Here is a 26,109-nt window from a genome sequence, read left to right as displayed (position 1 = left end):
GATTTTTCACAAAAGATATATTTGCTACTCCTCTCAGTACTTCTTTGAGCACCTGCCAGAATCTCTCAGGAATGTGTAGAAGCTCCCTTCCTAGGCCTTGGTGACAAGGCCCTTCACAGCTTGTACAATGGCATCCTTGTCAATGCCAAACATCTTCAGCAGTTCAGCCGGCTTCCCGCTTCTTGGAACCTGGCTGACAGCCAGGCGGGTGACAGTGACGCCGGGTTCGCCCACTACTGCAGAGGACACTGCCTCGCCTATGCCACCTGGACAAAGAAAAGCAAGGGATTTAGAGATTCAGTCTCAGGGTGAACAGTAGGTGGGGTCCCCTGGCCCTCTGCCAGCCTGAATTTATTCCCTAACCCAACGATGACAGAGATGGCATATACACTACCCCTTCGCCCTTAAAGTAGCTGTAACAGACTTCACGAATGAATCCCTTTATTTTCTTTTCATAAGCCCAAATGTGGCGTCCGAGTCATTTTAACAACATCATCTGGGCAGCTGTCACCAACGGACTAGCGTCTGCCCTTGTCCCGAGTCTAGGCCCATCTCCTCTCCTGTGGGGAGACGGTGGTGTGGGTTATGGAGGACTGCTCTGTAAGGACTCATGAGACAGAAATCGTGTGTGGCTCTCCCAGTCTGATTCTGCATGGTAACTACTTCTGGGCCACAGGCCACCTTTTTCCCACTCTTAGCAGTGAGATGGGACTCCCCACTGGCTTCCTGGGTGGCAGGGCCTCCGTGGGGCTATTCCAGCAGCTGAGTTCGCTGGGTCTCTGGGCCCAGCCAGAGGCCTAGGAGCCCAGTCCCAGCTGCTCTGAGGACAGCTCTGGGCTTGTTGGGCCATAGCTGTCCTCCCAGGGCTGGGATAAAGGAGGGGTGTCCAGCCTGTGCCCGGCCCTCCCTGCCCCAGCAGTCCTGGCTCTCTGGCGAGGCCCTCACCTTCGTAGTAGTGGTCCTCCACGGTGAGGATTCTGCCCTTGGTAGCCCGGGCACTGTCAAGAATGAGTTTCCGGTCCAGGGGCTTGATGGTGAAAGGGTCCAACACACGAATGTTGATCTTCTCTGTGAGGGCAGAAGATGCAGGGACGTGCTGAGGGCAATGGCCTGGATGCTGTGGGTCTGCCCTTGATGAGCCCCTGCGAGAGGGACTGGCTGGGGTGTCCTGAGAGCTGTCCCAGCTTGCGGCCGGCCCCCGTCCTGGGGACCAGCTGTCCTGTTCCCACTGTTCATGCTTGCCACCCCCAGAGGCTTGCCCCCTTCCTCTGCTGACATGTGGTGCCCAGGTACTCCTGCATCCTGCACCCACTCCTCCTCCCGGGAGCCTTCCTAGCTGTTCCAGGAGCATCTGGTCCCTCTTCCGTCACGCCCAGGGCCAGAGGATCTTGGCCTCTGGATTGTCAAAGAACACCGAATGGCAAGTGTGGGGCCCGCATAGCTTTCCTTCATCCTCCTCCCAGATGCCTTTGAAGATGGAGGGGAAGCCAGAGAGCTCCCAGTGTCTGATCTGAGATAAGCCATGTACTCATGCGATGACGGGGACGGAAGCTGTGACTGCAGGCAGGCAGCCAGGTGTCAGGTCGGTGACAACCAGAATGACCTCAGGAGGACAAGTCCAGCTCCACCACGCCTTCTTCAAACCTCGCCCTGGATTTCCATCCCTGCTGGGGCCGGGCTTCCCCTGGCTTCTCCAGTCCACCCTGGCCCCGCCCCCGCCTTCCTCCAGCTCCTTAGAGCTCTGTACATGCAGTTCCTTCTGCCTGGGCCTCTTCACCCATTTGCCCATCAGTCCTATCGCATCTGAGGTCACTGCCCTAAGAATGCCCATATCTGGCCTCTCCATCATGCACAACACGGCTGAGATGAGACATCTACAGTGATTCTGTTGTAGGGGAGGCCAATGCCTCTCTCCCCTACGTTACACGTTCCCAGTAGCTAACATTTTCAAGCTCTTGATGATAATAATGAGAGGCCCGGCTGACGTGGCTCAGTGGTTGAGCGTTGACCTATGAACCAGGAGGTCACAGTTCGGTTCCTGGTTAGGGCACATGCCCGGGTTGTGGGCTCGACCTCCAGTAGGGGGCATGCGGGAGGCAGCTGACCAATGATTCTCTCTCATCATTGATGTTACTATCTCTTTCCCTCTCCCTTCCTCTCTGAAATCAATAAAAATATAATAACACCAGGTTATTATTTGCTGAATCCCCAAGATAGCCCCACGGGGAAGGTTACAGTATTTCAATTTCACGGATGAGAAAACGGAGGCACAACAATGCTAAATAACTTACTAACTAGCGCCCAGATGAGTGGCGATTCAACCCCACCGACAGGCCCCAGGGCCTCTGATCTGACTACTGTGCTGGGCAACTCAACTCCAGGGCCACAGGGCAGGGACTGTGGCCACTGCAGCCCCAGAACTTAGCATCATGCCGGGCACATAGCAAGTGCTGGTAGGGTAGCTATTATTATTTAATTGGACAAAATTAATTCCCACCCCAAGACCTAGGATGCAGTCAGTGCCCAATTTAAGACTATTTGGGTCCCTCCCTCCTCACCTTTCTTCAGCAGGTCAGCAGCAGCCAAGGCCTCGTGCAGGGTCACCCCAGCTCCGATCACCGTCACCTGGTCATCCTGGCTCTTCAGGACCACCTGGGGGTGACACGGGGCCAGTGAGGCTCAGGAACTGGTGGGCCCTGGCCTCGGGCTCATTCTGTGGGGTCTCCCTGGGCACAAACCACACTGACCTTGGCTTGTCCGATTTGGAAATCCTCGTTGTTGCTATAGATGATGGCGTTTTCTGGGCGGCTGGTCCGGATGAAGCAGATGCCCTGGAATGAAACAATAACAGAGGATTACAGGACGTAGCACATCCCACCTCAGAGAGCGAGGTTGTTCTAGAAGGCTGTCACCTCCCACCCGCAAACATCCCCACCCCCCATCCCCACGGAGGTGTCTGTCAGTCGCCTCGCGTGACCGCTCCTCCAGGAGGAAAGGGACTCTTGCCCTCTGCAGCATGCACCTCTCCAACACTCTTCCTAAGGGACAGTGGCCAACGACTTGGCCAGCCCCAAGCCCCAGACGGAAATGAGTTTTCCATCAGGGAGAGTGGCCACCAAGTGGGGCCGCTCCCCAGGATGCTTGCAGCACGCCGGCCCTCAGCCCTCTAGCCAGGGCAGTGCGGCTCTTGGTCGGGACCATGTTGCTCATTATGTCTTGGTGACTCCAACTCAGGGGGGCCAGACAGGCATCACCGGCCACATTGGCAGGGTTGCCAGGATTCTCAGTGGAGAAAGAGCATGGTGATCAATTAGCAACGCCTGCCCTGTGGCAGGAAGGATGGCGTGTACTTCACTTTTCCTAGTCTAACTTCTGCAAGCTACAGACACCAGGGGAAGGTCAGGAGACACCACTCTGGGGCAGTGAGTGAGCAGCACCGTGCCCGCAGGCTGGCCTCCCCAACCCCTACAACCGCCCCTCAGCAGAAAACAGAACAGCATGTGACCAACCTTTGTATTGGCTGCTAGTTCCACCGCCTTCTCTGTAGACACCCCATCACTTGGGTAGAAGACAGTTGACATGGGGACTGATCGAAACATGGCCAGATCTTCCAGGGCCATCTGAGAGGGCCCGTCTTCCCCTGGGATGTGGGAAAGGACATGCTGAATCAAGACCCTCACCATGGACCCACCTTCCCCCTTACCACCTGGCCCGGAAGTCCAGGGAAAGTCCAGGGGCTAAGCATCCTGGCCCCGGTTTAACTCACCAATGGAGACGCCGCAGTGGGAGCCACAGAGGTTGATGTTGCTCTCAGAGATGGCCGCCATGCGAATCTGGTCAAAGGCCCGTGTGTAGAAGGCTGCAAAGGTGCTGCAGAATGGGACGGTCCTGTTGCGTGTGGCACAGCCCACGGCGATGCTCACCTGGGGGCAGAGCAGAGAGAGGGTGGCTAGGGGTTCTGTCATCCTAGTGACGTAATTCTCCTCCTCTCCAAGCGATGCCTGCACACCATGGACTCCAAAGTCTGTTTCCAAACACTGAACTCCTTCCATTTGAAATAACCATGTTGTCTTTTTTTTTTTTTTTTAAGTCCTCACCAAGGATATATTTTATTGATTTGAGAGAGAGCATTGATTGTGCCTTCTATACGCACCCCCACCCGCAACCTGGGTATGTGCCACAACCGGGAATTGCACCGGCAACCTTTCGATGCGCTGGATGGCACTCCAACCAACCAAACCACACCAGCCAGGGCTGAAATAACCATTTCAGAAGTTCTCTGAAAACGCCTGCCCTGGGGAACAAGCAAAGCCTTTCACGGAGCAGGCTAGTTAAGTTGGGTGCACATGGTCCATCTTCCCAACCTAAGCAATCCCCTCCCCCATCTCCTGGCCAACCCCAAGGCCTTTGCAAAGACCAGTCCTCGCACCCCGTGTGCCAGTGGAGGCTCCGGCCCAGCGGCAATACAGGCATTGGTTCCAGGTTGGCTGTCCCCCCACAGCTCGGAAACCCACGGCTGACGTGAGCCCTCCTCCCCCAGATCCTGGGGCCCCTCAGCCTCCACATCCTGCCAGTCTAGGCCGGGCTCTCCAGCTGCCAAGGCTAGAAGCCACACAGAGAGAACTTCAGGTTCCGCTGGAAAAACCTTGGACGTGTGAGAGCCAGGAGCCTCCAGAGGAGGAAGCTCTCAGTCCCTAAAGGCCTGCAGGCCCGCCTGGGCTGCTTGGCCAGGAGAAGCGGATATTTTGACAAACAGGACAAAACATCCTTCCCATTTCACCACCTCAGTCCCTGAGAAGGCGCTGCTAACCCAACTGTGTGCATGGCAGGGGCCCAGAGCCTGTGTGTAAAAGGGCTCAGCAGACTTGGCTGGCGGGCCCATTGTGTTCCAGCCCACCTTCCCCTTGGAAGGCCCTCTGCCCCAAGAGCCCATTCACCCCACCTGGCTCACGTGCAGCGCTCCTGCGCACACCCGCAGCCCACTCAGCTCTTCCGCGCACACTCATCCAGGACATTTACACCTGGGCGTGGCACGCCCCACCAAGTGTGGGTACTTGAAGTCAAGGTCAGTGCTGAGTCCTAGCTGTTCTGAGGTCTCTCTGGGTACCTAGGAGGCGCCTGGCACAGCCAACGTAGCTGCCCAAAGGGGCAGGAGGGCTCTAGCCCTGCCCCTGCACCCCTCAGACCTCTCCCCCGAGGCTGTGGCTGGCCCTGTGCCCACCTGCCCGCCCCGGCACCCACCATGTTCTGCTCGGCAATGTAGCACTCGATGAAGCGATCGGGGTGCTCCTTTTTAAAGAGGTCCGAGAAGGTGGAGTTCTTGGTGTCCCCATCCAGAGCGATGATGCGGTCGCTGGCGTGGCCCAGCTTGGCCAGGGCCTGCCCGTAGGCCTTGCGGGTAGCTATCTGTGGGGAGGAGAGTGGGAAGGCTGAGCACCGCCCGGGCACCTGTGAGGTGCCGCTTAGAACCCTACACAGCCCCTAAGGGACACTTTTCAGGGAGGAAAGAAAGGAAAATTGGGGCAGAAAAAGGAAGGTCAACAACACAGGACCCTGTGAAAAGTTAACTTGTGTGATGAACTTGGGAGTCCCTGCAGGCCCTTGGCCAGCCCAGCCGAGGGGTTTGAGCTGTAAAAGATGTCCTAACAGCACCCCCTGTTCACAGAGGGAGACTGTGAACTTGCCCCGCTCTGCGCAGGAATACACTGCGTCTGGGAGTCAGAAAGCTTGAGGCCAGCTGCACAGATGCACTCCCCCAGAGGAGGCCCCAGAGCAGGGCAGGCCTCCCTAGCCTTTGCCAGGCCAGACGAAGGCCAGTCCTGAGCTCAGGCAAGGCTGAGGGCCAGGGATCGGGGGGGGGGGGGGGACTCAGGAGCTGTGCTTTGATCCCCGTGGTATCAGTAGCTTGCTGTGTGACTGTGGGCAAGTCCCTTGCCCTCTCTGAGCCTCTGCAGGTAAAGGAATCCTGGGCTGGTTGTTTCCATGAAGGGACTGGCAGGAGCAACCCCTCAGGGTCCTCCTCCCCCTGAAATGACCCCTCTCCTCCCTTTCCCAGTCCTCTAGATTAGACCTATCTTGGTTCCAACCTTGGGGGGCCCCAACCTTGGGGAGCCAGAGAACCACGGCCACCCCACCCAGCTAGTCTAGAAAAGCGAAGCCGGATTCTACCTTGTCCCCAACTTTGTAGCTGGGTGGCGTGGGCATGCGGATGTTGGTGATGTCCACCGAGGGGGCATCCTCCTGAGGGGGAGTTGCCAGGATCTTCTTTTTGCTCTGGATCTGGCTCTGGATTTCCTGGATGACCTGATCAGCCATGTTTTTGGGGAGGGGCTTCCCATGCCAAGACTCCTTATCTTCTACCCCTGTGGGTGGGCGCCATGTAGGAGGGCAGAGGGCCAGGTAAGATGGATACTCCCAGAGGGCCAGGAAGCTACTCCGTGGGGCCTGGCCCCCCCACCCATCGAGGGACAGTCCAGGGGAGAGGGAGGAATAGTGTCATCACAGTCAAGCAGAGCCCTGTGCCGGGCACCACGAGGGTCAGGACTCTACGTGCCTCGTCCCCACGGAGCAGACCCCTCCTCCCCCAGCAGCTCACAGCCAGATGGGGAGGGCGCAGGCACGGGCAGATTGCCCTGTCCCATTCGCTTCTGTGTCACCTCCCCAGCCCGAGCCCACAGAGGCATGTGCTGTAGAAATCCTACTCGGTTTCTTGGCCGGGTTGGGATCCTAGCCATCAGGAGGGAAAGCCGAGGCCTAGAGCAGGGCAAGCACTGCCAGGTCACCTGAAACATCTGTGGGCCACAGAGCAGGCCCACCAGAACCACCAGGCGCTGTACCGTGCAGGGACCTTCAAGGTCGCCTCAGCTGGGTGGAGCCACGGACTGACCCTCCGAGGCAGCACTCAGCAGCCCCACGGACCCCCAGGTCTTCCCCTCAGAAGCTTCAAGGTTTCCAGATCCCACCCAGTAGAGACACCTGAGGAGTGTCAGGCAGTAGCACCGAGGCTGTGACCTCTCAGAGTCCTCTCCTCCCAGAAGCCCCCCCCCCCCTTCTCCAAATAGCGGTGATGCCCTCAATTTCCCCAAAGGCAGAGGGAGCCACGCCCCTCAAGCAGACAGGGGACTGCCAGGGCACCTGCCACAGGAAGCCAGCCGAGCCTGCAGTTAGGCCTCCAGTGCCATAGACTCCCTGTGTGCACATTCAAGTCCCCGACCACTTCGAGCCCCATTTCTCCACCTGGGTGCTAGGGAGCAACATGCTGGCATCACCACGCTCACGCCTGGCGCAGGAACCATCTTCCAGATCCCCCAGGCTCTCCACCCGCACAGGCCTCTGCTCAGCCCATTTCTACTGCCGGAGGCTGTCCCACCGGCTCACCTGGGGGAACCCAGGTTCCCAGAGCCCTGCTGGCCCATCAGCTCAGGGCAGATAGCTGGGGCTGTGGAGGGTGCTCTGAGCGTGCCAGCCAGGGAGGGGAGGTGGGATGGTCTCCTTTCCCCTTACCCATAGGCCCTCCCGGTCCCTCCTCTCCTTCTGCCTACACATGCCCTCAGCCAAGGCCAGCCTGGCCTGGATTTGAATCCTAGCTCAGCCATGCTGACCACTGAGTCCCCAGCCAGGGTGCACTCACTACCGCAGCCTCCCCAGACACATGATCTTAGAGAAATGCCCCCTTTCGTGGAAACCCCCACCCGCTCAGTTAGCCACAGGGCCCATTCCCAGGGGTGGCAGGGAGACTCGTGCATACGGACCCGAGATCCCTCGGCCCTTGAAGGTCTTGGCGATGATGGCTGTCGGCTGGTGCTTGGCCTGGCTAAAGGCCTTGCAGAGCTCCTCCACGCTGTGTCCGTTCACGATGACGGTGTGCCAGCTGGGGACGGAGAGGGGGCAGTGAGGGGCAAGGACCAGTGCCCAGCGACCCCGAGGGGCTCCCAGGGGAAGGCCTGCAGGAGCCGGGGAGTCTAAAACATTCCTGTTTTCTCTTTTCACATCCTTTCACTTCCTCTTGTTCACTTCGTACAGATTTTCCTCTCTCCTAAGTCATTCAAAGCTTAGTTCAATTATTGCCTCTTTTGTTCCTGATCTATTCATTTCCTAATGAAAGCTGCTTTTGGGACGATGCACTGGGTTTGGAATCTATTAGATTCTTGATGAATTTTTTGGCCTAATTTTCATTTGTCTGATCACTCCGCAGGTACTGGGTGTGGTGCTGGAACTTTTTAAACGCATCCACACAGGGACCTCAGCCCTCAGAGCCCTGCACAGTCCCGCCCAGAGTCCTCCAGGCTCCTCAGCCAGGACTGAGCCCTGGCCCTGGGCCCTCCAAGCTCTAACTGCAGAGTGGCTTGTATTTGAGGTGAGAGCCCCGCTGGCTGACACCCACCCACATGGACCTCCCTGCTTTGTAACACGTGACTGAATTCACAAACCCTTTCTCCCATTTCACCAGGAGAGGGGGCTGGCCTCTTCCACAGGCTGGCTGAAGATGGGCACAGGAGGCAGCCCGTGGACCAAGGTTCAGACCCCTTCATGCCCCTTAGCCTCACGAGCAAGTGTGGTTCACACCATGCACCCCCACCCCCACCCCATCCACCCAGGAACAAAGTGAGGATGCGTGAGATGTTATGTGCAGTCTCAAAGCTATCGTGCCACACGGCCACACAGTGGAACTCACTTAAAACTGGGCCGTAGCCCACAAATGCATGCGGTGGCCTGGGCTGTCACTTTAAGCCCAAATGCCCAGAGTCTGAAATTGTGTCAAAACCTGAAAAAGGGACTCATTCGCCTCCAGCCTCAGCCCCTGCCCCTGCCAGCTTCCAGCACCGTGGCTCCCATGCCGGGGTGCCTGGCCACGGCCTGTACGTACCCGAAGGCCTCGCAGCGCTTCTGGTAGACGTCCAGCTGGTGCTGCAGCGGAGCCGGCTCGCTCTGGCCCAGGCGGTTGATGTCAAGGATGGCAACGAGGTTGTCCAGCTTGTAGATGCCGGCGAAGGCCATGGCCTCCCACACGGAGCCTTCCGACAGCTCCCCGTCTCCCAGCAAGCAGTAGACACGGTAGCTGTAGACAGGTGGTGGGGATGAGGCTGGCACCTGCCCTGGGCCACCATGCTCCAGGGCTGTTCCTCCCAAGGAGCCTGCGCTCTGGGTCAAGGACACCCCACGCCCCTCCACCCCGCCCCGCCCATGATGTGCAATAACGCCGGCAGGTGCCTGATGCCGACGCCAAGTCCACACCGTGAGGAAATGGCTGTGGAGGAAGCTGTCAGGAGCTCCACAAAGTACTGGCTGCCGAGACAGCTCCAAGAGGCAGCAGTCTGGTGGGTAAGATGCAGAGCATCGGGGTATCAGGGCAAAGGAAAAGGAATGTTCACTGGGACCAAGGACTCCCATGGGCAGGAGGGCCTTCAACTGCCCGCTGCAGGGGGGCACCCACATCCCCCCCCCCCCGCATGCACCAGGAGTGCGGGGGGAGCCCTGGACTCGCTGGAGGGCCAGAGGGAAAGGGGGCCTTTCTGCTCGAAGAAGCTGGGCTGGGGGGGCTGGGAGGTGTACCAAGCAGCACCCTAGAGGGAGGCCTCAGGTAAAGAATGGGCACCAGCTCCCGAGGGGACTCATGCTGTGACAGGTGCCTCATGTGACCTCTCCCCAAGCGTCCGAGGCTGGTTCCTGCCCAAGACAAGAGGGGCTAGGCCTGCGCTTTCTCCACCCCAGGGCCTCTCCTGCCCTTAACATAGGCAACCACCGTCTTTTCAAAGGCAGAGCGACGTGGTCAAAAGAGCACTGAACTGGGTGTTCCCCAGCTGACCGAACCTTCCCTGGAACTGGGGAAGGGTGGAGCCAACGTGGTGAGGCTAGAGGTAGGAAGACCAGTTCAGGGATCTGACCCCCCTTCCCAGTCCCAACATCTCCCAGATGTGAGGGAATGGCTGAGGAACAGCAGCCACAGGCACAGAAACAGGAACCCCACCCACAGGCTGGCATGTGGCATGTAGGGTCCCTAGGGGGCTCTGGCAAGGTGCTGGGCCCTATCCTCACTAATCCTGCAGGGAATGTAAATGCAGCTGTTATTCCCAGAACACACAGACAAGGAAATAGGCTCAAATGTGAAGGGACTCGTCTAAAGGCAATGCAGTTGGGAGCAGCTAAGCGGGGATTCAGACACAGGCCTGACTGTCCACTCCTTGCTGTCTAGGAAGGCAGGCACGGAGGGAAGAGCAGCAGGACTTGCCCAGTGTCCAGCTGCATGGCCCAGGGAGTGAGGCTGGTGCCTGGCTGGGCTCAGAGGGGACACAGCTGCCCTGCTGCTGCTGCAGCAGGAACCCGTCCTGGAGCCAGAGAAGGGGCGGGGACAGCCATGGCACTGTCAGCATGACTCAGCACCTCCACAGGCCAGCAGGTTAAGGAGGAGTCCCCCATTTTTCCTTCTGTGGCTTCCAACAGGCCAGGCCACCAGTTACCTGGCCGGGAGCAGAAGGTCCCATGGCCCACACTCAGGGGCTTATCTGAAGCTGCGCCCTGCGGGTCAGTAGCTCCTGAAGTCTCCAGCCTGATGGGGCGGAGCCAGAGGCCTACAGGGAACCACTTCCCCAGAAAGGAATTCCAGGGAGGCAGACTGGCTGCTTTCCCAGCCCACACCCACTTCCAAGGAAGCCCAACTGGCCTTTGGGGCCCAGAGGCGCAGGTCAGGAGGGCATCCTGGGGTCCTGGGGAAAGACACTGGAGCCCCACAGAAGTCAGGCTCACCCAAACTCTGAATTACCACCATACAGGGTAGGGACCCTCAACAGAGGGCCAACGTTTGTGGCAGAGGTGTTTGCAAACCTCCCCAAACGTCCAGCCAGATGACTGCCTGAATGGGTTACAGCAGGCCCACAACACAGAATGTCAAGCAATCGTTGTGAGAAAAGGCTCACAATGTTCAGATTTTTCTAAAAAGCAGAATGTATGGGACTGCACATTTGTAAGTTTTTTCTCACGATAATGAGGAGGAAATATGATACACTGAGATTTAAATGGGGGAGTGGTGAAGAATAAAGAAACCTGGCTGCCAAAACCGGTTTGGCTCAGTGGATAGAGCGTCAGCCTGCGGACTGAAGGGTCCCAGGTTCGATTCCGGTCAAGGGCATGTACCTTGGTTGCGGGCACGTCCCCAGTAGGGGGTGTGCAGGAGGCAGCTGATCGATGTTTCTCTCTCATTGATGTTTCTAACTCTCTATCCCTCTCCCTTCCTCTCTGTAAAAAATCAATAAAATATATTTAAAAAAAAAAAAAAAGAAACCTGGCTGGCGTGGTTCAGTGGATTGAGCGTCCACCCATGCACCAAGAGGTCACCAGTTGGATTCCCGGTCAGGGCACATGCCTGGGTTGTGGGCTCAATCCCCAGGAGGGGGTGAGCAGGAGGCAGCCGATCAATGATTCTCTCTCTCCCCCACTTTCTCTCTCTCTAAAATCAATAAAAATACATTTTAAAAAATAGTAAAGAAAATGTCCATTTCTTTTTAATTTCTGTATTTTTCAAATGAGCAGTTTAATCAAAACAAAATTGTTAAAAAAGAAATGAAAGAGTCAATTTGATGCATGGTCCCTATTGGTGGCTGGGCAACATGCTTGGAGGCCAGGTGTGCTCTATCAGGACACTATCTCCGGGAGCCTGGCATGGCCTGATAATCCCCTTGACACTCTTATCTCCCCCCCACACCCCCCGCCCCTCCACATACAGTCGTAGGCCCTGAGCCTGAGCCAGCGCTGCTGCTGGGAACCCAGCCGAACCCCTTCTCTCTACACTGGCTCATTCCATGTTAGGGTGAGGAAAAGACCCTTCACAGGGAATTACTTCAACTTTTCGGACTAATTAACTCGCATCTCTGGTTCTGTGCCAAATAAAATACTCAGAAACATACATCCCATTTTTGTGATTTTCTTCACAGTGTATCACTTCTGGGGACTGAAGGCAAATGCTGTGCTGCCAGGTGACACTGGCCTGGGAGGGTCTGGGACACCTCACAGCCCCAGCCACCTCCTGAAGAGCAGTCTCAGGAGCCCCTTCCCCGGCACGCAGTAGGTGCTCACCACAGTGTGGCATCCAGCCAGGCTCCCTGCAGTCACCTGTCCTTGGTAGGCTGCAGTCACCACCACGCTCCCACTGCCAGGGGTGGACTGTAGGGCACTGGGGAAGCCATGGCTGCACAGCTGGGCCCCTCCTGCCACCTGCAGGCCTAGCTCATCAGCCCCTCCTCTAGGAAGCGTCCTACCCACAGGGCTCCCTGAACCTCCTAGGCTTTGGACAGTCTGAGGACTCTGAATATGGACTCAGGATGCAGGGGTGCATGCCCTGGGTTTAAATCCAGCCTCCACCACATCTTGCCTCAGTTTCCTCATCGGTGGGAGGAGTAACTGTGCTCAGTCACCACTCAGCCCGTAGGGGGGTTATCAAGGTGGAAACCTATCAAGCTCTGAGCACTGAGTGCAAGGCCCCAGACGGAAACAGTATAGAAACCAGCTGACAAGTGATCTCCTTAAAGCCTGCAGGCAACACTTCCCCCCGCCCCCAAATGGAGACTGGGCTGCAGGTCATATGGGGACATGTAGACAGCCTTGTGGCTGAAATCTGCCTCCACCACCTGGCACTGAAGCAGCAAGTCTGTATGATCGGGTCACCTTCTCCAATGTTTGTGTCTTCCCTGGCTGACAGGTGGGGTCAGGGATGCCCAGAACCCTCCAGAATCCACCATCTTCTCCTTTCCCAACACAAAAGCAAGCAGCGGGGCCCGAGCTTGTGGCACTTACACAGACACTGGAGGGTGGGGCCCACGGAGACTTCCAGGGTCCAAGAACCAGGCTTGGGGGTGACACAGGAACTCACCAGCCAAAGCACTTTGGACAAAGCACGTGGCCAGGAGCATGGGCTCTGGGCTCAAATCTGGCCCCACCAGTCACCATCAAGGGACTGTGGACGGTCCCTTCACTCCTTTGAGCCTATTTCCTCCTCTGGTCATGGGCCAGCCTTAGGCCACACACATACTATTACTCAGCTCCGACTCAGGTAAGAGGGAGTGCCTGGTGGCAACAGTGAGGGCTGAACCCCTCCCAAAACTACCGAGGGTGGGGGTGGGAGCGGGAGTATTACCTGGCTTTGTCGAAGTATTTGCCTGTGTAGGCCATCCCGCAGGCAGCCCCAAGGCCCTGGCCCAGGGAGCCAGTGGCCACATCGGTGAAAGCTTGTTTCTGTCATAACGGAGAGCCACAGTCACTCACAGGGGAGAGAAGGCAGCAGCTCACCTCCCGGGGTCCTGGAGAGCCTGCCTGACAGCCACACGCCCACCCAGACTTAGCCATGCACCTAGGTCTGCAGAAGGCTCTGCCCACCAGGCAGGTGTGACCTCAGGCCAGAGACTGAACCTCTTTGGGCCTCAGTTCCCCCATCTGTAAAGGGAGCCCACATTGTCCAACTCACACAGCGGCCAGAATTCATGACAAAACTGACAGAATGAGTGGCCCTGGTGGGTGCCCATATTGGGGGTGGGGGAGTGAGTTTCCATGGTAACCCATGAACTCCAAGCATCTGCAGGGATTAGCACCCTGAGGAGCAAACTGGGTCGCTTCCCTGGTGAACCTGCAACCCGCTTCCTGACACCGGGGTCCTCTTCTCCCGCGCTGTGTCTATATGGTCAGGGAGGCCCCATGGGGAAGGGAAGCTGGGTGCTTGGTGCTTTAGGAGAGTTTATCTCTGCAGTCGACCCCGAGCACCTCGAAAGGCCTCACCCTTCAGCACCAGCTTGGGGTGAATGGAGCAAGCCCCAAAAACACCTGCTTCTTTCCTTCCTCCTATCAATGCCTTTCTCTACCTTTTAATACCCCCAGTTCTTCAATGGGCACCCCTACCCCCCTTCCGACATGCCTTGGGAAGCAGGAAGTGGAGACAGAGGCCTGTGCGGCTCCTGGTGGGGTGCACTTACCGGGACAGGGTGCCCGTCCAAGTCGGAGCTGATCTTCCTCAGGTTTAGCAGCTCTGCCTCGGGCAGGAAGCCGGCTTCAGCCCAGACAGCGTACAGGATGGGAGCTGCGTGACCCTGCCAGGGATGGACGACGGCGGGAGGGGTGAGATGGGGAGCCCACCACACACTGAAACCTGGGCCTGGAGAGCCTGCCAGCCCAGGTATCCATTTCAAGGAAGGAACCAAGTGAAGTCCACTTCCCCTGCTTTCATCCTCTCCAGCCAAGGCTGCACGGGCCCCAGGACAGGTGCAGGGAGAGCACAGCTGTGAGGCCGGCAGAAGCCAAAACCCCAGCAGGCAGCTCGCCGCCCTAATCCCTGGTTTCTGGCACGTGAGCAGGCTTGGACAGACTTCTAAGCTAGGATGCCCCAAGAGACGAGGCCACAGAGCCAGGCCTGGGCGCTGGTGAATTTCAGGGTCTGTGGCATGGCTGGGATTCTCGTGCAGGAGGGGCAGGACCAGGTGCCCTATCCCAAATCCTGCTGCAACACACCATCACTCCAGAGGGAGCAGGCTGTGGTCCAAGGTTGCTGGCACAGCACAAAAAAAGCATGCAAAAAGCCACAAGCCCTAGCCGTTTGGCTCAGTGGATAGAGTGTCAGCCTGCAAATGAAGGGCCCCGGGTTCGATTCCGGTCAAAGGCACGTGCCCGGGTTGCAGGCTCGATTCCCAGTTGAGGGTGTGCAGGAAGAGGGCAGCTGATCAATGATTCTCTCTCATCATTGATATTTCTATCTCCCTCTCTCTTCCTCTCTGAAATCAATAAAAATATATTAAAAAAAAAAAAAAGCCACAAGGCTGCACCCAGACCTGGACTCAAGGCCTGAATGTGGCAAACAGGCACAGCACCTGGCAGACCATTTCCACTGTCCCCTGTGAATTCAGTCATTTATTCCTTAACTTGGGTTAAGTTTGCCAGCTGGGCCTGCACAGAGCAGGACATCGAGGAAGGGCTGGGCCTGTCGTGTGGAAATGGGAGCCTGAGGGGAGCGGGTGGGCCAGGGCTGGGCTTACGTGGGGGCGGGGGTCCCCTTTGAGATGGATCACTGCCAGCACCTTCTCAGGGTCCAGGGCCCACGATACCCAGCCCCGGTGGAAGGCGCAGGCTGGGCTCCTACCTTGGAGAGCACAAAGCGGTCGTTGTGAGGGTTCCGGGGGTCCTGGGACTTGTAGCGCATCGTGTGGAAAAAGAGGACAGACATGATCTCCGCGGTGCTGCAGCATGACGTGGGGTGGCTGTGGCCCAGGAGAGAGACGGACAGGTGCATTATGGCCCTGGACCCCTGATCTACAGGGCTCACCCTAGCCTCATGTTAGAGGCCTAGGGGGTGCCTGTCCCAAGGAGTCACTGAGAGCCACATGCTCCTGCTCCCTGGAGGGTTACACAGCGTCTCAAGGAGGCCGCTGCTAGCAGCCTGGGGGTCGCACCCTCCAAGGGACAACAGTTCACACCCTCAGAGCCACACAACTGAAAACTTCTGGGGCTAGACTAGAGCAAGGAGGACCCAGGAGACTGGACAGGCTAGCACAGACCCAGTGCAAGGCAGCACCGTGGCAGAGGTGTGGCTGGTGCCGGGGGAGCCCCGTTCTGGCCTTGTGGCTCCTAGCAGGAGTCAGGACTCAGCAGATGAGGAAGTGTGCTCCCTCTGTGACTAACCAGTGAGCTACATCCCAGTGGAACTGCCCTCCCAAGGCCAGGGTGCTGGTCCTGAGGCCACAGGCAAGGGGTTAGGCACTGAGGCTCATGGAATGACCACCAACCTCCCAGCAGCCTCCCGGGGCTGGTAGTCTGACCACTCGGGCTCTGGGCTCTCCGATAGCATCATCGGGCTACCTGGCAGCTTTTTTAATGGCATTCTGAGGGCTGCTACAGCCATCAGGAATCATGCTTTAGTGCAGAACTTAAAAGGCAAAACACACGATCTTATCTACCAAAGCTACAATCATAAAAATATAAAAATCCCTTCTGCCTGTGACAAGAGCTGAGGTGGGGCTGCTCTTCCAGCCCTGGAGTGGGGAGTTCAAGGGGTACCCCTTGCATCCTATTAATTGCACAGTTATTTGAATAGCTACTGAGCAAAGGAATTAACAATATAAAGTGCAAGCATTACATCCAAGATGAGACTTGTTCAGGTTCAGGTCTCTCAGGACCCACTTGACTACGCTAGTCCCTGTCCCCAGGAATGGGGCCAGAGGTTGGGGTTCCTGCTGGGACATGGTAATCCCTGGCTAACCCTGCCTGAAGCCCTCCTGCCCCACAGTTTCGTTGAGGGAACGTGCCTCCACATCACTCCACCATGCAGCTCAACGCGGCCCTGACAATGCTCTTTGAGGTCCTACATGTTAAAACACGCCCAATGCCAAACCCAAGGGCACATGCAACATCTGGAGCTCACATATGCCTCCCTCCTCCCCTGCCAGTCGCCCCCCGCCCCCACCCCTGCCACCGGGTTAGGGGTGAGTGTCACTCCCAGCGCAGACACATTAGTAGAGAAATTCAGAACCGTCCATGCTGGTTTAGTACCCACATTCCCAGCACACAATCGTCTTATACTTAACCATTTCTACGAGCTCCTTGGTCATGGGGAAAAGACACTAGACCTGAAAGAGGGAGGTGAGGAAATGTAAACGAGAAACTTCTCTGCCTGGCAGGGATCCAAATTCCTCGTCCCCCGTGCCCAACTTCAGCTGAAAGATATCACGGTCAACACCGGTCAGGCTGACCTCCTGCCCTTCCTGCCTCCAAGAGCAGCCCTGTCCCTGAGGAATCCCGTTTCACAAGTCTTGACCCTGTTACGAGAGCAGTGGGGGAAGGATGTGGGTAGACAGTGGGCCAAACAGCTCCAAGGAGAAAGCAAGGCAGGTGAGCGGCTCTGCCTGCCCTGTCCACATTGTGATCCCGGGGTGATGTCCCCATGGCTGTCAAAGATAAACGGCGAGATACAAGCGCTTGCTGCACGTGGCGAGAGAGAGCTGCAGTATTTTATCCCTTCTAAAACTTGCATCTGGCCACACTGCTGCACACCCACCAAGTACAAACATACGGAATAAAGGATCCTTAGGGGCCAGGTGTCCGCCTCACTCTTTCAGGGACCTTCCTCTGCAAAGTGTCGCAGTGCAGGTATGAGCTGTGTGACCTGAGCAAGTGCTTCACCTCCCCAAGGCTCAGCTTCTTCACTTGTAAATGGGGCAGTGATGTGTGTGGGGGGGGAGGGCGTCCAGGAGTCCCAGTAAGAGAATGCATTTGAAATGCCCGGGCTCACCAGTCTCCACCATCGGCTGGAGGACCAGATGCCAAACCTCTCAGAGCCTCCTCATCTGCAGGCGGGGACTGTGACACCCCCACCCCACCCCCACCCCCACAGGGCAGGCAGGAGGGAAGAAATGAGCCAAGGATTGAGACAGGGCTCTATAAACTGTAAAGTGTTGAGCACACAGGAAATGCAGTTTGTTTGTTTTTAAGTATAACATACTATTTAATTCAATTGAACAAATACTAGCTATTTGAAATGCATTGCTGCTTTTACAAAACTGACCAAATGTAGTGCTAATATCTGAAAAAATCACATATAATTCTAATGTAGCCCAGACAACAAAAAGCTCTAAAGTAGGTATAAGCATATAATAGAAAAGAGAAATTAAATCTGACCAAGGACAAAGGGGAACTCGTAAATGTATTATAAAAATGTATTACAAAAATAAAAAAAATATAAGTTACTTTTAAACTCAACCTATTAGAGGGCCTTCAGGGCGGACAATGTATTGAGCCTGTGGCCTCAGGGCCTGAGCTTTTCCTGCAACACCCCCCCCCCCCCCCCCGCCCGTGGAGACAGCTACAGGTGGAGGCACCATTCCACAGTGCCGTGTATGCCACACACTGGCTGGGTACAAGTGGGGGTGGAGTCAGGGTGGGGGCACTGCAGGGTACTTGACCCAAGACACATGGGAGTTACAAGTGTGTTCAAAATCCCTGCCTTGGCCTGAACAATCCACTTAGAGTGCCAGCTAGTTCAGCCTCTGAAGGTGATGCTGAGCTTAGAGCTGGGCCTAAATAAATTACATTTCTCAAAGACACCCCCACTGGGGGGAGGGCACACATCCTTCCAGATGTTCCCTGGCCAGGGCGTGTCTCTCATCTCATCAGCACCCACTCTGCCTGTTCACAGGTTTTCCTGCAGGAAAAGTGGAGAGAAAATCCCTCACCCCTCTGCTGGCCCCCCCTCCATTCTCAACATACAAGAGCTGTCGGCCTCCATTTGTTAACACGTGTGCACGCCACACACGCTGCTGAGTCACAGGGACTCATCACATGGCTTCTCGGCAAACGAACAAACCAGGGAGGCCAAGCACCTCCAACAGCACCAGTGAAGTCAGCCTTAACGCTTACAAATAAAAAAAAAAAACCGTTATGTAGAAGAAATAAGTACCTTAAGGAGAAAGTAAATAAAAAACAGAATAGCGGAAAACCATTAGCTAAGATCCAACTCAAAAAGTTAGAAAAATAAAGTGGCTCCAAGACAGTAGAAAGAAGATAAAGAACAGAAATGTATGAAATAGGGAGTGAATATACAATTAAAAAAAAAATCAAAGCCAAGAGTTAATTCTTTAAAAAAAAACAACACTAAAATTTAGCAAACTTCTGATAAGGCAGGATCCAGGAAAAGAAAAAGGCAGTGTTAGAAATGGAAGAGAGAGCATAAGAATAGATGATAAAATACTCTGAACAACCTGATTTAAAAAAAAAATGTAAAAAAGGAAAAAATAACTTACCAAAACTAATTCAAGAAATAGGAAACCTGAGTTTAACCATTTAATCTTTTAACCATTAAAATGAAACCAAATCAAGAGCTACAGCCCTAACTGGTTTGGCTCAGTGGATAGGCAGGGGTGGGCAAACTTTTTGACTCGAGGGCCACAATGGGTTCTTAAACTGGACCGGAGGGCCGGAACAAAAGCATGGATGGAGTGTTTGTGTAAACTAATATAAATTCAAAGTAAAGGAGCGGAGGGGAGAGCAAGAGAACCGAATAGAACAGCCGGATCCGGCCCGCGGGCCGTAGTTTGCCCAAGGCTGGGATAGAGCGTGGGCCTGCGGACTCAAGGATCCCAGGTTCGATTCCAGTCAAGGGCATGTACCTTAGTTGCGGGCACATCCCCAGTAGGAGGTGTGCATGAGGCAGCTGATCGATGTTTCTCTCTCATCGATGTTTCTAACTCTCTATGCCTCTTCCTTCCTCTCTGTAAAAAAATCAATAAAATATATATATATATATATTTTTTTTTTAAAAAGAGCTACAGATGCACATTCCCTAAGGCCTAGCAACTCAGCTCTTGGAATGTGTGTCACGCAGCTATAAGAGACACGCACTGGAAGGTCCCTGCACGGGGTGTGACGGCCAGACCTGGAAACCACCACTGTCCATCAACAGAATAGATCATCACAATATATTCAATAGTAAATACTAGGCAGCAGTGAGAATAAGCGAACTGCACAGCCCCAACATCAACCCAGGTGTCCTCACAAATACATGTGAACAACGTGCACTGAAGAAGGATCTGTGTAGCAGAAAAGACCACTGTTGACGAATACATACAAATGTTATAAAAAAGAAAAACAAAGGACTGATAATGCAAAATTCAGGGTGTAATTCATTCTGCCCGATTGCATTTACACGAAAATGTCCAGAAGAGTTCCATTTATAGAGACAGAAAGGAGATGAGTGGTTGCCGGGGGGGCTGGGATTGAAGGTGGGGATGGGGAGTGACAACACAAGAGCACGAAGGGATCTTTGAGGTATAACGTGCCCTAAAATTAGATGTGGGAGGAGGGTGCCCGCCCAGGAGTTCCTCAAGTACTGTAACGTCCTAGTTGTTTTTCTTTTTTAATCCTCACCTGAGGATATGTTTTTATTGATTTTTAGAGAGAAAGAAAGAGAACCATCAATCAGTTGCCTCCTATATGCACCCCAACCGGGGATCAAACTGCATTTTTTTGGTATATGGGTTGATGCTCCAGCCAACTGAGCCACCTGGCCAGGGCTATAACATCCTAGCTCAGGGGTGGGCAAACTTTTTGACTCGAGGGCCACAATGGGTTCTTAAACTGGACTGGAGGGCCGGAACAAAAGCATGGATGGAGTGTTTGTGTGAACTAATATAAATTCAAAGTAAAGGAGCGGAGGGGAAAGCAAGAGAACCGGATAGAACAGCCGGATCCGGCCCGCGGGCCGTAGTTTGCCCACGGCTGTCCTAGCTCTTAAGCCTGGTGGTAGGTACATACAGGTTCATTATTTATAATACATGTACATATTTACATTATATATTTAATGCATACATTGATTAAACTCTCTCTCTCTCTCTCCCTCTCCCTCTGTCTCTCTCTCTCTCCCCCTCTCTCTCTCAGGCTAGAGTCCCAGGATGCCAGGGAGGAAGTGAGCCTCAGAAGCAGCCCTTGGTCTTTGAAATGCCCTGACTCCTGCCTGGAAAAACTCCGCCTCCATACCTCAGAAGGTTTCTTCAGAGCTCTGCCCCATGCCATCTCCTCCAAGAAGCCCTCCTTGACCACACTTCCTCACACACTTGCCACCACCTAACCTTATGTGGCTACTTACTGTCCATCTATCCTACTGTAACTCGAACTCCAAGGGGGCAGGGCCTTTGAGTTTTTTCATTGTTGTCTCCCTGGGCCTTAACAGCACCTGCACAAAGTGCACAAACGAATGGATGATGTATCCCTGCTCCAAGACCCTAGGGATGTGGCCTCTAGAAGCCTCGGTTTCCTCACTGTAAAATGGAGACCTTAATCGAATCTGCCTGGAGTAGGTCGTGTGGGTAAAGAGCTTGGCACAGTGCCCAGGCAAATGGCAATTGCTCAGTAAATATTAGCTCCTCACATACCAGAGATGAAGTCTAACCTCCTCATTTTGAGGATGGGCCCTGTAAGGTCCACAGAAGGGAACTGAAGTGCCCAAGGTCACACAGTCTGCCCGCAGAAGAGCTAGGACAAGAGGAACTGAGGAATGGATAAACAAAAATGTGGTATATCCACATGGGGGAGTATTTGGCAATCAAAGGAAACTAAGTACGGATTCATGCTGTGGCATGTGGGAGTGTCCAAACGAATGCTCAATGGAAGAAGCCAGGTCCCCAAGACCACATTCTGCCTGATTGCATTTACACGAAAATGTCCAGAAGAGTTCCATTTATAGAGACAGAAAGGAGATGAGTGGTTGCCTGGGGGCTGGGATTGAAGGTGGGGATGGGGAGTGACAACACATGAGCACAAAGGGATCTTTGAGGTATAACGTGCCCTAAAATTAGATGTGGTAAATTCACTAAAACTTACTGTAAAAATCGCTGTTCACTTACTAAAGCCACTGAACTGTAAACTTAAAATGCTATGATTTGCAAATTAGACCTTAATAGAGTAGTTAAAGATTTGTTTTTAAAAAGAAGGAAAAGGTGCTGAGAGCCCAGCTGAGGAAATTCTCGGGTGTCCACACCCCTCTGCCCAGTTGCGCAGCCTTCAGAGGTTACACCCAGCCCATGGGTGCCACTGACTTGTGAGCGGGGAGCCCAAACAGTGCGAGCCAGGTCACCCCGACTCCCACCAGTCCACCCCTCTGAGTGGACTCCAGCTCACGACTCAGGATAAGAGCAGAGTCTGCCTAGGGACGCGGCTCTGGTGTGTGGAATGGGGAGTCCCGGATTTTGTGGGAGCAGGCTCCAGGGACAACAGGCCTGCCTGAAGAAGCGAAGTCTAGGGGTCAGAGCTGTGACGGGGCCACAGTGTGGTCAGCTCATGCGAACGTCTCAGCCAGACCCTAACCCGGGGACGGCACCTTGTTTTCAGCTTCAGGAGACACTGGCCATCAGCCCTGCTGCGTTACAGTCACTCGAGCAGAGGACCGAGTCCCTACAGGGCAGCCAGGTATCTTCACACTGGTTGGGAAATGCTGCTGCTGGAGCAATCTCAACGGGCTTCACTCTTGCCTCAATAAGGATGAGGGCAAGGCAGCCAGAATGGAGAAGCAACCCCCGCCGCCCCTCCTTTGCATGGTTTTCTTCCCAGAGACCTGAAGGGGCCTGGGCCATGAAGGGGTGCTCTGGGCACTCAGCCAAAGCATCCCTGAATGCCAGAGCTAAGTACAGGGATGTACTTCCAGCCACTTCAAAGTCACATGGGTCACCAAGATGTGACACCTACAAGCCTGGCAGGCGTGGCTCAGTGGAATCAACCTATGAACCAGGTCACGGTTCAATTCCCGGTCAGGGCACATACCGGGTTGGGAGTTCGACCCCCAGTGTGGGGCGTGCAGGAGGCAGTCGATCAATGGTTCTTTCTCATCATTGATGCTTCTATCTCTCTCCCTCTCCCGTCCTCTCTGAAATCAATAAAAATATATTAAAATAAAAAAAAGTGAAACCTACAACAGCAGGGGATAGGACCCCAAGCTTGCTCACTCTGCTCCCCCTGTCACGCTCCGAACGGACCCAGTTTGAAAACCACCTATCTATGAACTTCTCCTTAAAAGGTGGGGAAATCAAGGCCCTGGATGGGAAGGTCCTTCCTGACAGGGGCATAGCCCCTTGGAATGGAGCTGGAGCCGGGGTTAGAGTCCTGTCTCCAAGTCCACAGCCAGGTCCACCAGACATTAGCTCCCAAGTACCCTCCCACACGCTGTGGGTTAGAGCCCTGGGGACATGTTAAAAGCACAGCCCGTACCTCCCCGCTTCTGTCCTCGGATGACACTTAGCCCTGTTTGGACAATGCCACAGTCTAGCTCTGGTCAGTGAGAACTACAAAAAACGACAAAATCATTACCACCAGCCCCGGCAGCCAGGCCCCTTCTGATAAAGCCAGTGGGTTTCATTTTTTTAAACCCTGATGAGCTGGACCCTTGCCACAGTTCCCTCAGCACGTGGAGGAAGATGACCCCGGAGAAGCTTGGTGCTGCCTGCACAAAGAGCCCTCTGTCCCTCAGCTCCCCTGACACAGAAGCCTGTGTCCTCACTCCCTGGGCCCTGGTGAGGTCCACTGACTAGGGCCAGTGATGGCACAGGAATGGGAAAGCGACTGAGAAATCAGGACCTCACCGAATTCTGAACCTACAGCCTGGGTCCTGACTGATACATAGACTGTCTGAGTCCAGCCTGTGTGGGTGGCCATGAAAGACGACCAGTCCCCCAGAAAAGGGGCATCCTGACAGGGAGATCACATTCCTTTGACTGCCGCCCACACTGGGCCAAGGCCTCAGGACTGAGCCTTCACTTGACGGAACTCACTCACTGCGGTGAGTAATTAGTGAGCTCCAAAACAAACATCTGGTGACCAGAACACTCCTCTGATCTCAAGTCTCCCAAAACTATTTTTGTGCACACACACATAGCTCTTGTTAAACACCTTTCAAAATCTGTGACAGGGGTTGCATAGCAATGTTACTTCCGTCTTCAAAATACGTTTTCACTATGTATTTCCTTCCTGCAATTTTTACCACACTCACAAATATGAAGAAATCACTGTCTTTTAGACTTTTTTTTTTCCTTTTTGCAGAGGGACATTTTGAGTTGAGTTCCTCCCTAAAACTACAATGTAAACCTGGGTGTAAAGTCTCAGTTGCTACATAGTATCTCCCCCCCAATAGAAATCAAGAGTTTAATTACCTAACAAAGACCCAGGAGACCCACTCTAAGCCCCTCTCTTTGGGAGCCCCATAGTTGTAAACGTTTCATTTTCCAAAGTGCCTTCAAACTGATATCTACCATCAATCCACCTGACCTTCCCATTTCCAATTTCTCTCCATTCTCCCACCTGCCTAAGAAGTTGCCCTAATCATGCAAGCCCCTCACTGGGCAGCATGGAACAGCTACCAATGACCAGCTTAGGCAAGTCAGTTAATATACTAGCCACAGTTTCCTCATCTATAAAATCTGTAATAGCATCTATCTCACAGGGTCATTCTCAGAATGTATGACAATATTAGCCATAAAGAATGTTCTGTGTCATACCAGAGACACCAATTTGTCTCAGTAATCCTATAATTGTCTGCAGGGCTCATTTGGCCCTATAAGATGCTCAAAGTGTAACACTGTTTAGATGGTAACTGCTATGTCTCTCCAGCTAGACCTCCAGGAGCTTGGCTAGATAGCTCCTAGCACACAGTAGGGCTTAACAAGGCCCTGCAGGTCAAATCACTCCCTGAAATGGTCAAGGGAAGGGATCCGTAGTACCCAGCAAGCAATACAGTGTGCAGACCTACTGTGTTCCAGGCTGGGGAAGGGGGCCTGGAGACTACACTGGGTCCCTGCCTGGGCAGGCATTTCCACACAATGGGTAGGACCCATATAAACCCAAAGCAGATAATAGGTCCAAAGTGTGCATGGGGGTGGGGTGGAAGGAAAGGACCTGCCAAGAGAGGTCTAATCCCTCTGAGAACTGGGTGTCTTAAAGGCACATACTCACCCTTAAGGTTAAGGGGAAAAAAAAGTGTACTTACTAATAATGTAGCCTGTATAAAATTGGCCAGAAGCTAGAATCTTGTCTTTGTTCTAAGCACACATCTTGGTTGGGATGGTTCTTGGCAATCACCTCCACCCAGCCCCCAAATTCATTTCATGAACCCAGCACATTGCTGTTTCTGCAACCTCATGCCAGGCCCCCAGGGAGCGGCTGGAATTTTGAAACCACCCAGTGTGTAGGAGCTACTATTGTTCCTATTTCAGAGTAGGAGAAACTACCCCACTGAATGCCTCCAGCTGTATAGTGGCCCCCGTTATTATCACTGTCCCTGTTACTAGCCACTTACCTTGGAGGTTTCTTGGGATCAACAGTCTTTCTCCACCTCCAGGACTGGCCCCGCACCTGGCTACTTCCCTGGGACTAGGCCTCCGTTCTCTTAGCCTTGGAAATCTCTTTTCCAACCCTTACCCCCACCTCCCGCCAAGTCCGATCCAAGACCTCCCCTTCACAATGGGTGCCAGGGTTCTGCATCCACGTGGCCGCATTCCTCCCCACTCCCCCCATCCCACTCGCCAGCCCTGGGCCCCAGCAGTCCCCTGCTGCAAAGTCGGACCCTCAACCTTAGGTGGCAGAATGGGAGGTGGCGACGGGAAGGGGCAGTGTGAGGTGGAGAGCAGGCCAGGCCCGAGGATCCCTGCAAGATACTCTCAAGTTGGGCAGGTCGGGTTCAAATTCCGGCTCTCGCCGTATGTGACCTTGGGCAACTGACTTAACTCCGAGCCTCGGTTTCCCCACTCAAGGTATGGAAAGGGTTCCGAGGGCCGCGCGTGCAGGACGCACGGCACATGGTCTGGTTCTTCGCGACAGCGCAGTAATGGTGGCCTCGCCGGCGGAGCCGCAAATGGGTCGCGTCCCCGGCGCCGTAGCGCAGCCGGGTAGCCGGAGTCTTGCTGGGCAAGAGCCGACCAGAGGCGCATGGGGAGCCGAGGCCCACAGGGCGGAAGCCAGGCCGACGGCGCGGAGAGCAGAAGGGGGCCTCTGGCCCGGCCGCGGCGCGCCGAGCGCGGCACGCGTCTCCGCCACCAGACCTGGCCCTGCCGCCTCCCTCGCGGTGGCTTCGTGCACAGACCCGTGGCGACCGCGACCGCAGAGAATGGCTCCCCCAGCCCGGCCCGAGCCCTGCGCTCACCCCGAGCCGGCCGCCGTGGTGGCCTGGATAGAGCTGATGCGCAGGCGGTTGGCCGTGTCCTTCAGGGCCTGCAGCTTCTGCTGGTCAGGCTTGTGGTACCCGTCCATGGCGCGGCCGGCGAGCAGGAGGCTGGAAGACGGAAGACAGGGGCTGCACGACGACTCCGGCAAACAAGCAGCGGCCGAGGCCGGGCGCCGCGCGGGGGCGCGTTAAGACTCCGGGCCCGCCCATGGGGGCGGGGCGCCGGCATCACCCCAGACCGCGGCGCGTCCGAAGCCCCGCCCGTCTCGCGGCCCCGCCCCCGGGAGCGGCCCGCGCTTCAGCCCTCGGGCTCCGATCAGGTATCAGAAGCCCTGGTTAGTGGGTGCACCTGGAGACCCAGCCGGATGCTATCCACCAGCCTAACCTCCGCCTCCTCCAGCTCCGACATTTGCTGGCAGCTAGGGGCTGCCAGGCTCCTGTGACTC

General features: G+C 55.1%; 1 protein-coding gene across 1 annotated transcript; it reads right to left on the bottom strand.

The window, feature by feature from the left end:
* TKT (transketolase) lies at positions 1-26,109 on the bottom strand. The gene is made up of 14 exons (XM_080673146.1): positions 25,643-26,109; positions 15,113-15,230; positions 13,956-14,069; positions 13,127-13,224; positions 8,867-9,058; positions 7,752-7,870; positions 6,169-6,362; positions 5,242-5,406; positions 3,767-3,923; positions 3,510-3,640; positions 2,748-2,831; positions 2,559-2,652; positions 946-1,068; positions 1-266 (listed from the first exon to the last, which is right to left on the bottom strand). Exons 1-14 carry the CDS (start codon positions 25,747-25,749, stop codon positions 91-93), a joined length of 1,872 nt encoding a protein of 623 aa, XP_080529272.1. The 5' UTR covers positions 25,750-26,109; the 3' UTR covers positions 1-90.

Source organism: Plecotus auritus (genome assembly GCF_963455305.1).
Source record: "Plecotus auritus genome assembly, chromosome: 6".
In the NCBI taxonomy this organism is placed as follows: Eukaryota; Metazoa; Chordata; class Mammalia; order Chiroptera; family Vespertilionidae; genus Plecotus; species Plecotus auritus.
Note: the sequence above shows the minus strand (reverse complement) of the source record. Positions and strands in the feature narration are given on the sequence as shown.

What these genes read in the sequence shown, in the direction of transcription:
- TKT (XM_080673146.1), bottom strand. Translation starts at nt 25,749, where the DNA reads ATGGACGGGTACCACAAGCCTGACCAGCAGAAGCTGCAGGCCCTGAAG. An exon ending in CAAGGGCCGAGGGATCTCGG is followed by an intron (nt 6,363 to 7,751) that starts GTCCGTATGCAC and finishes GCCCACCCACAG; the next exon opens with GGGTAGAAGATAAGGAGTCT. An exon ending in AACTAGCAGCCAATACAAAG is followed by an intron (nt 2,832 to 3,509) that starts GTTGGTCACATG and finishes GTTTCATTCCAG; the next exon opens with GGCATCTGCTTCATCCGGAC.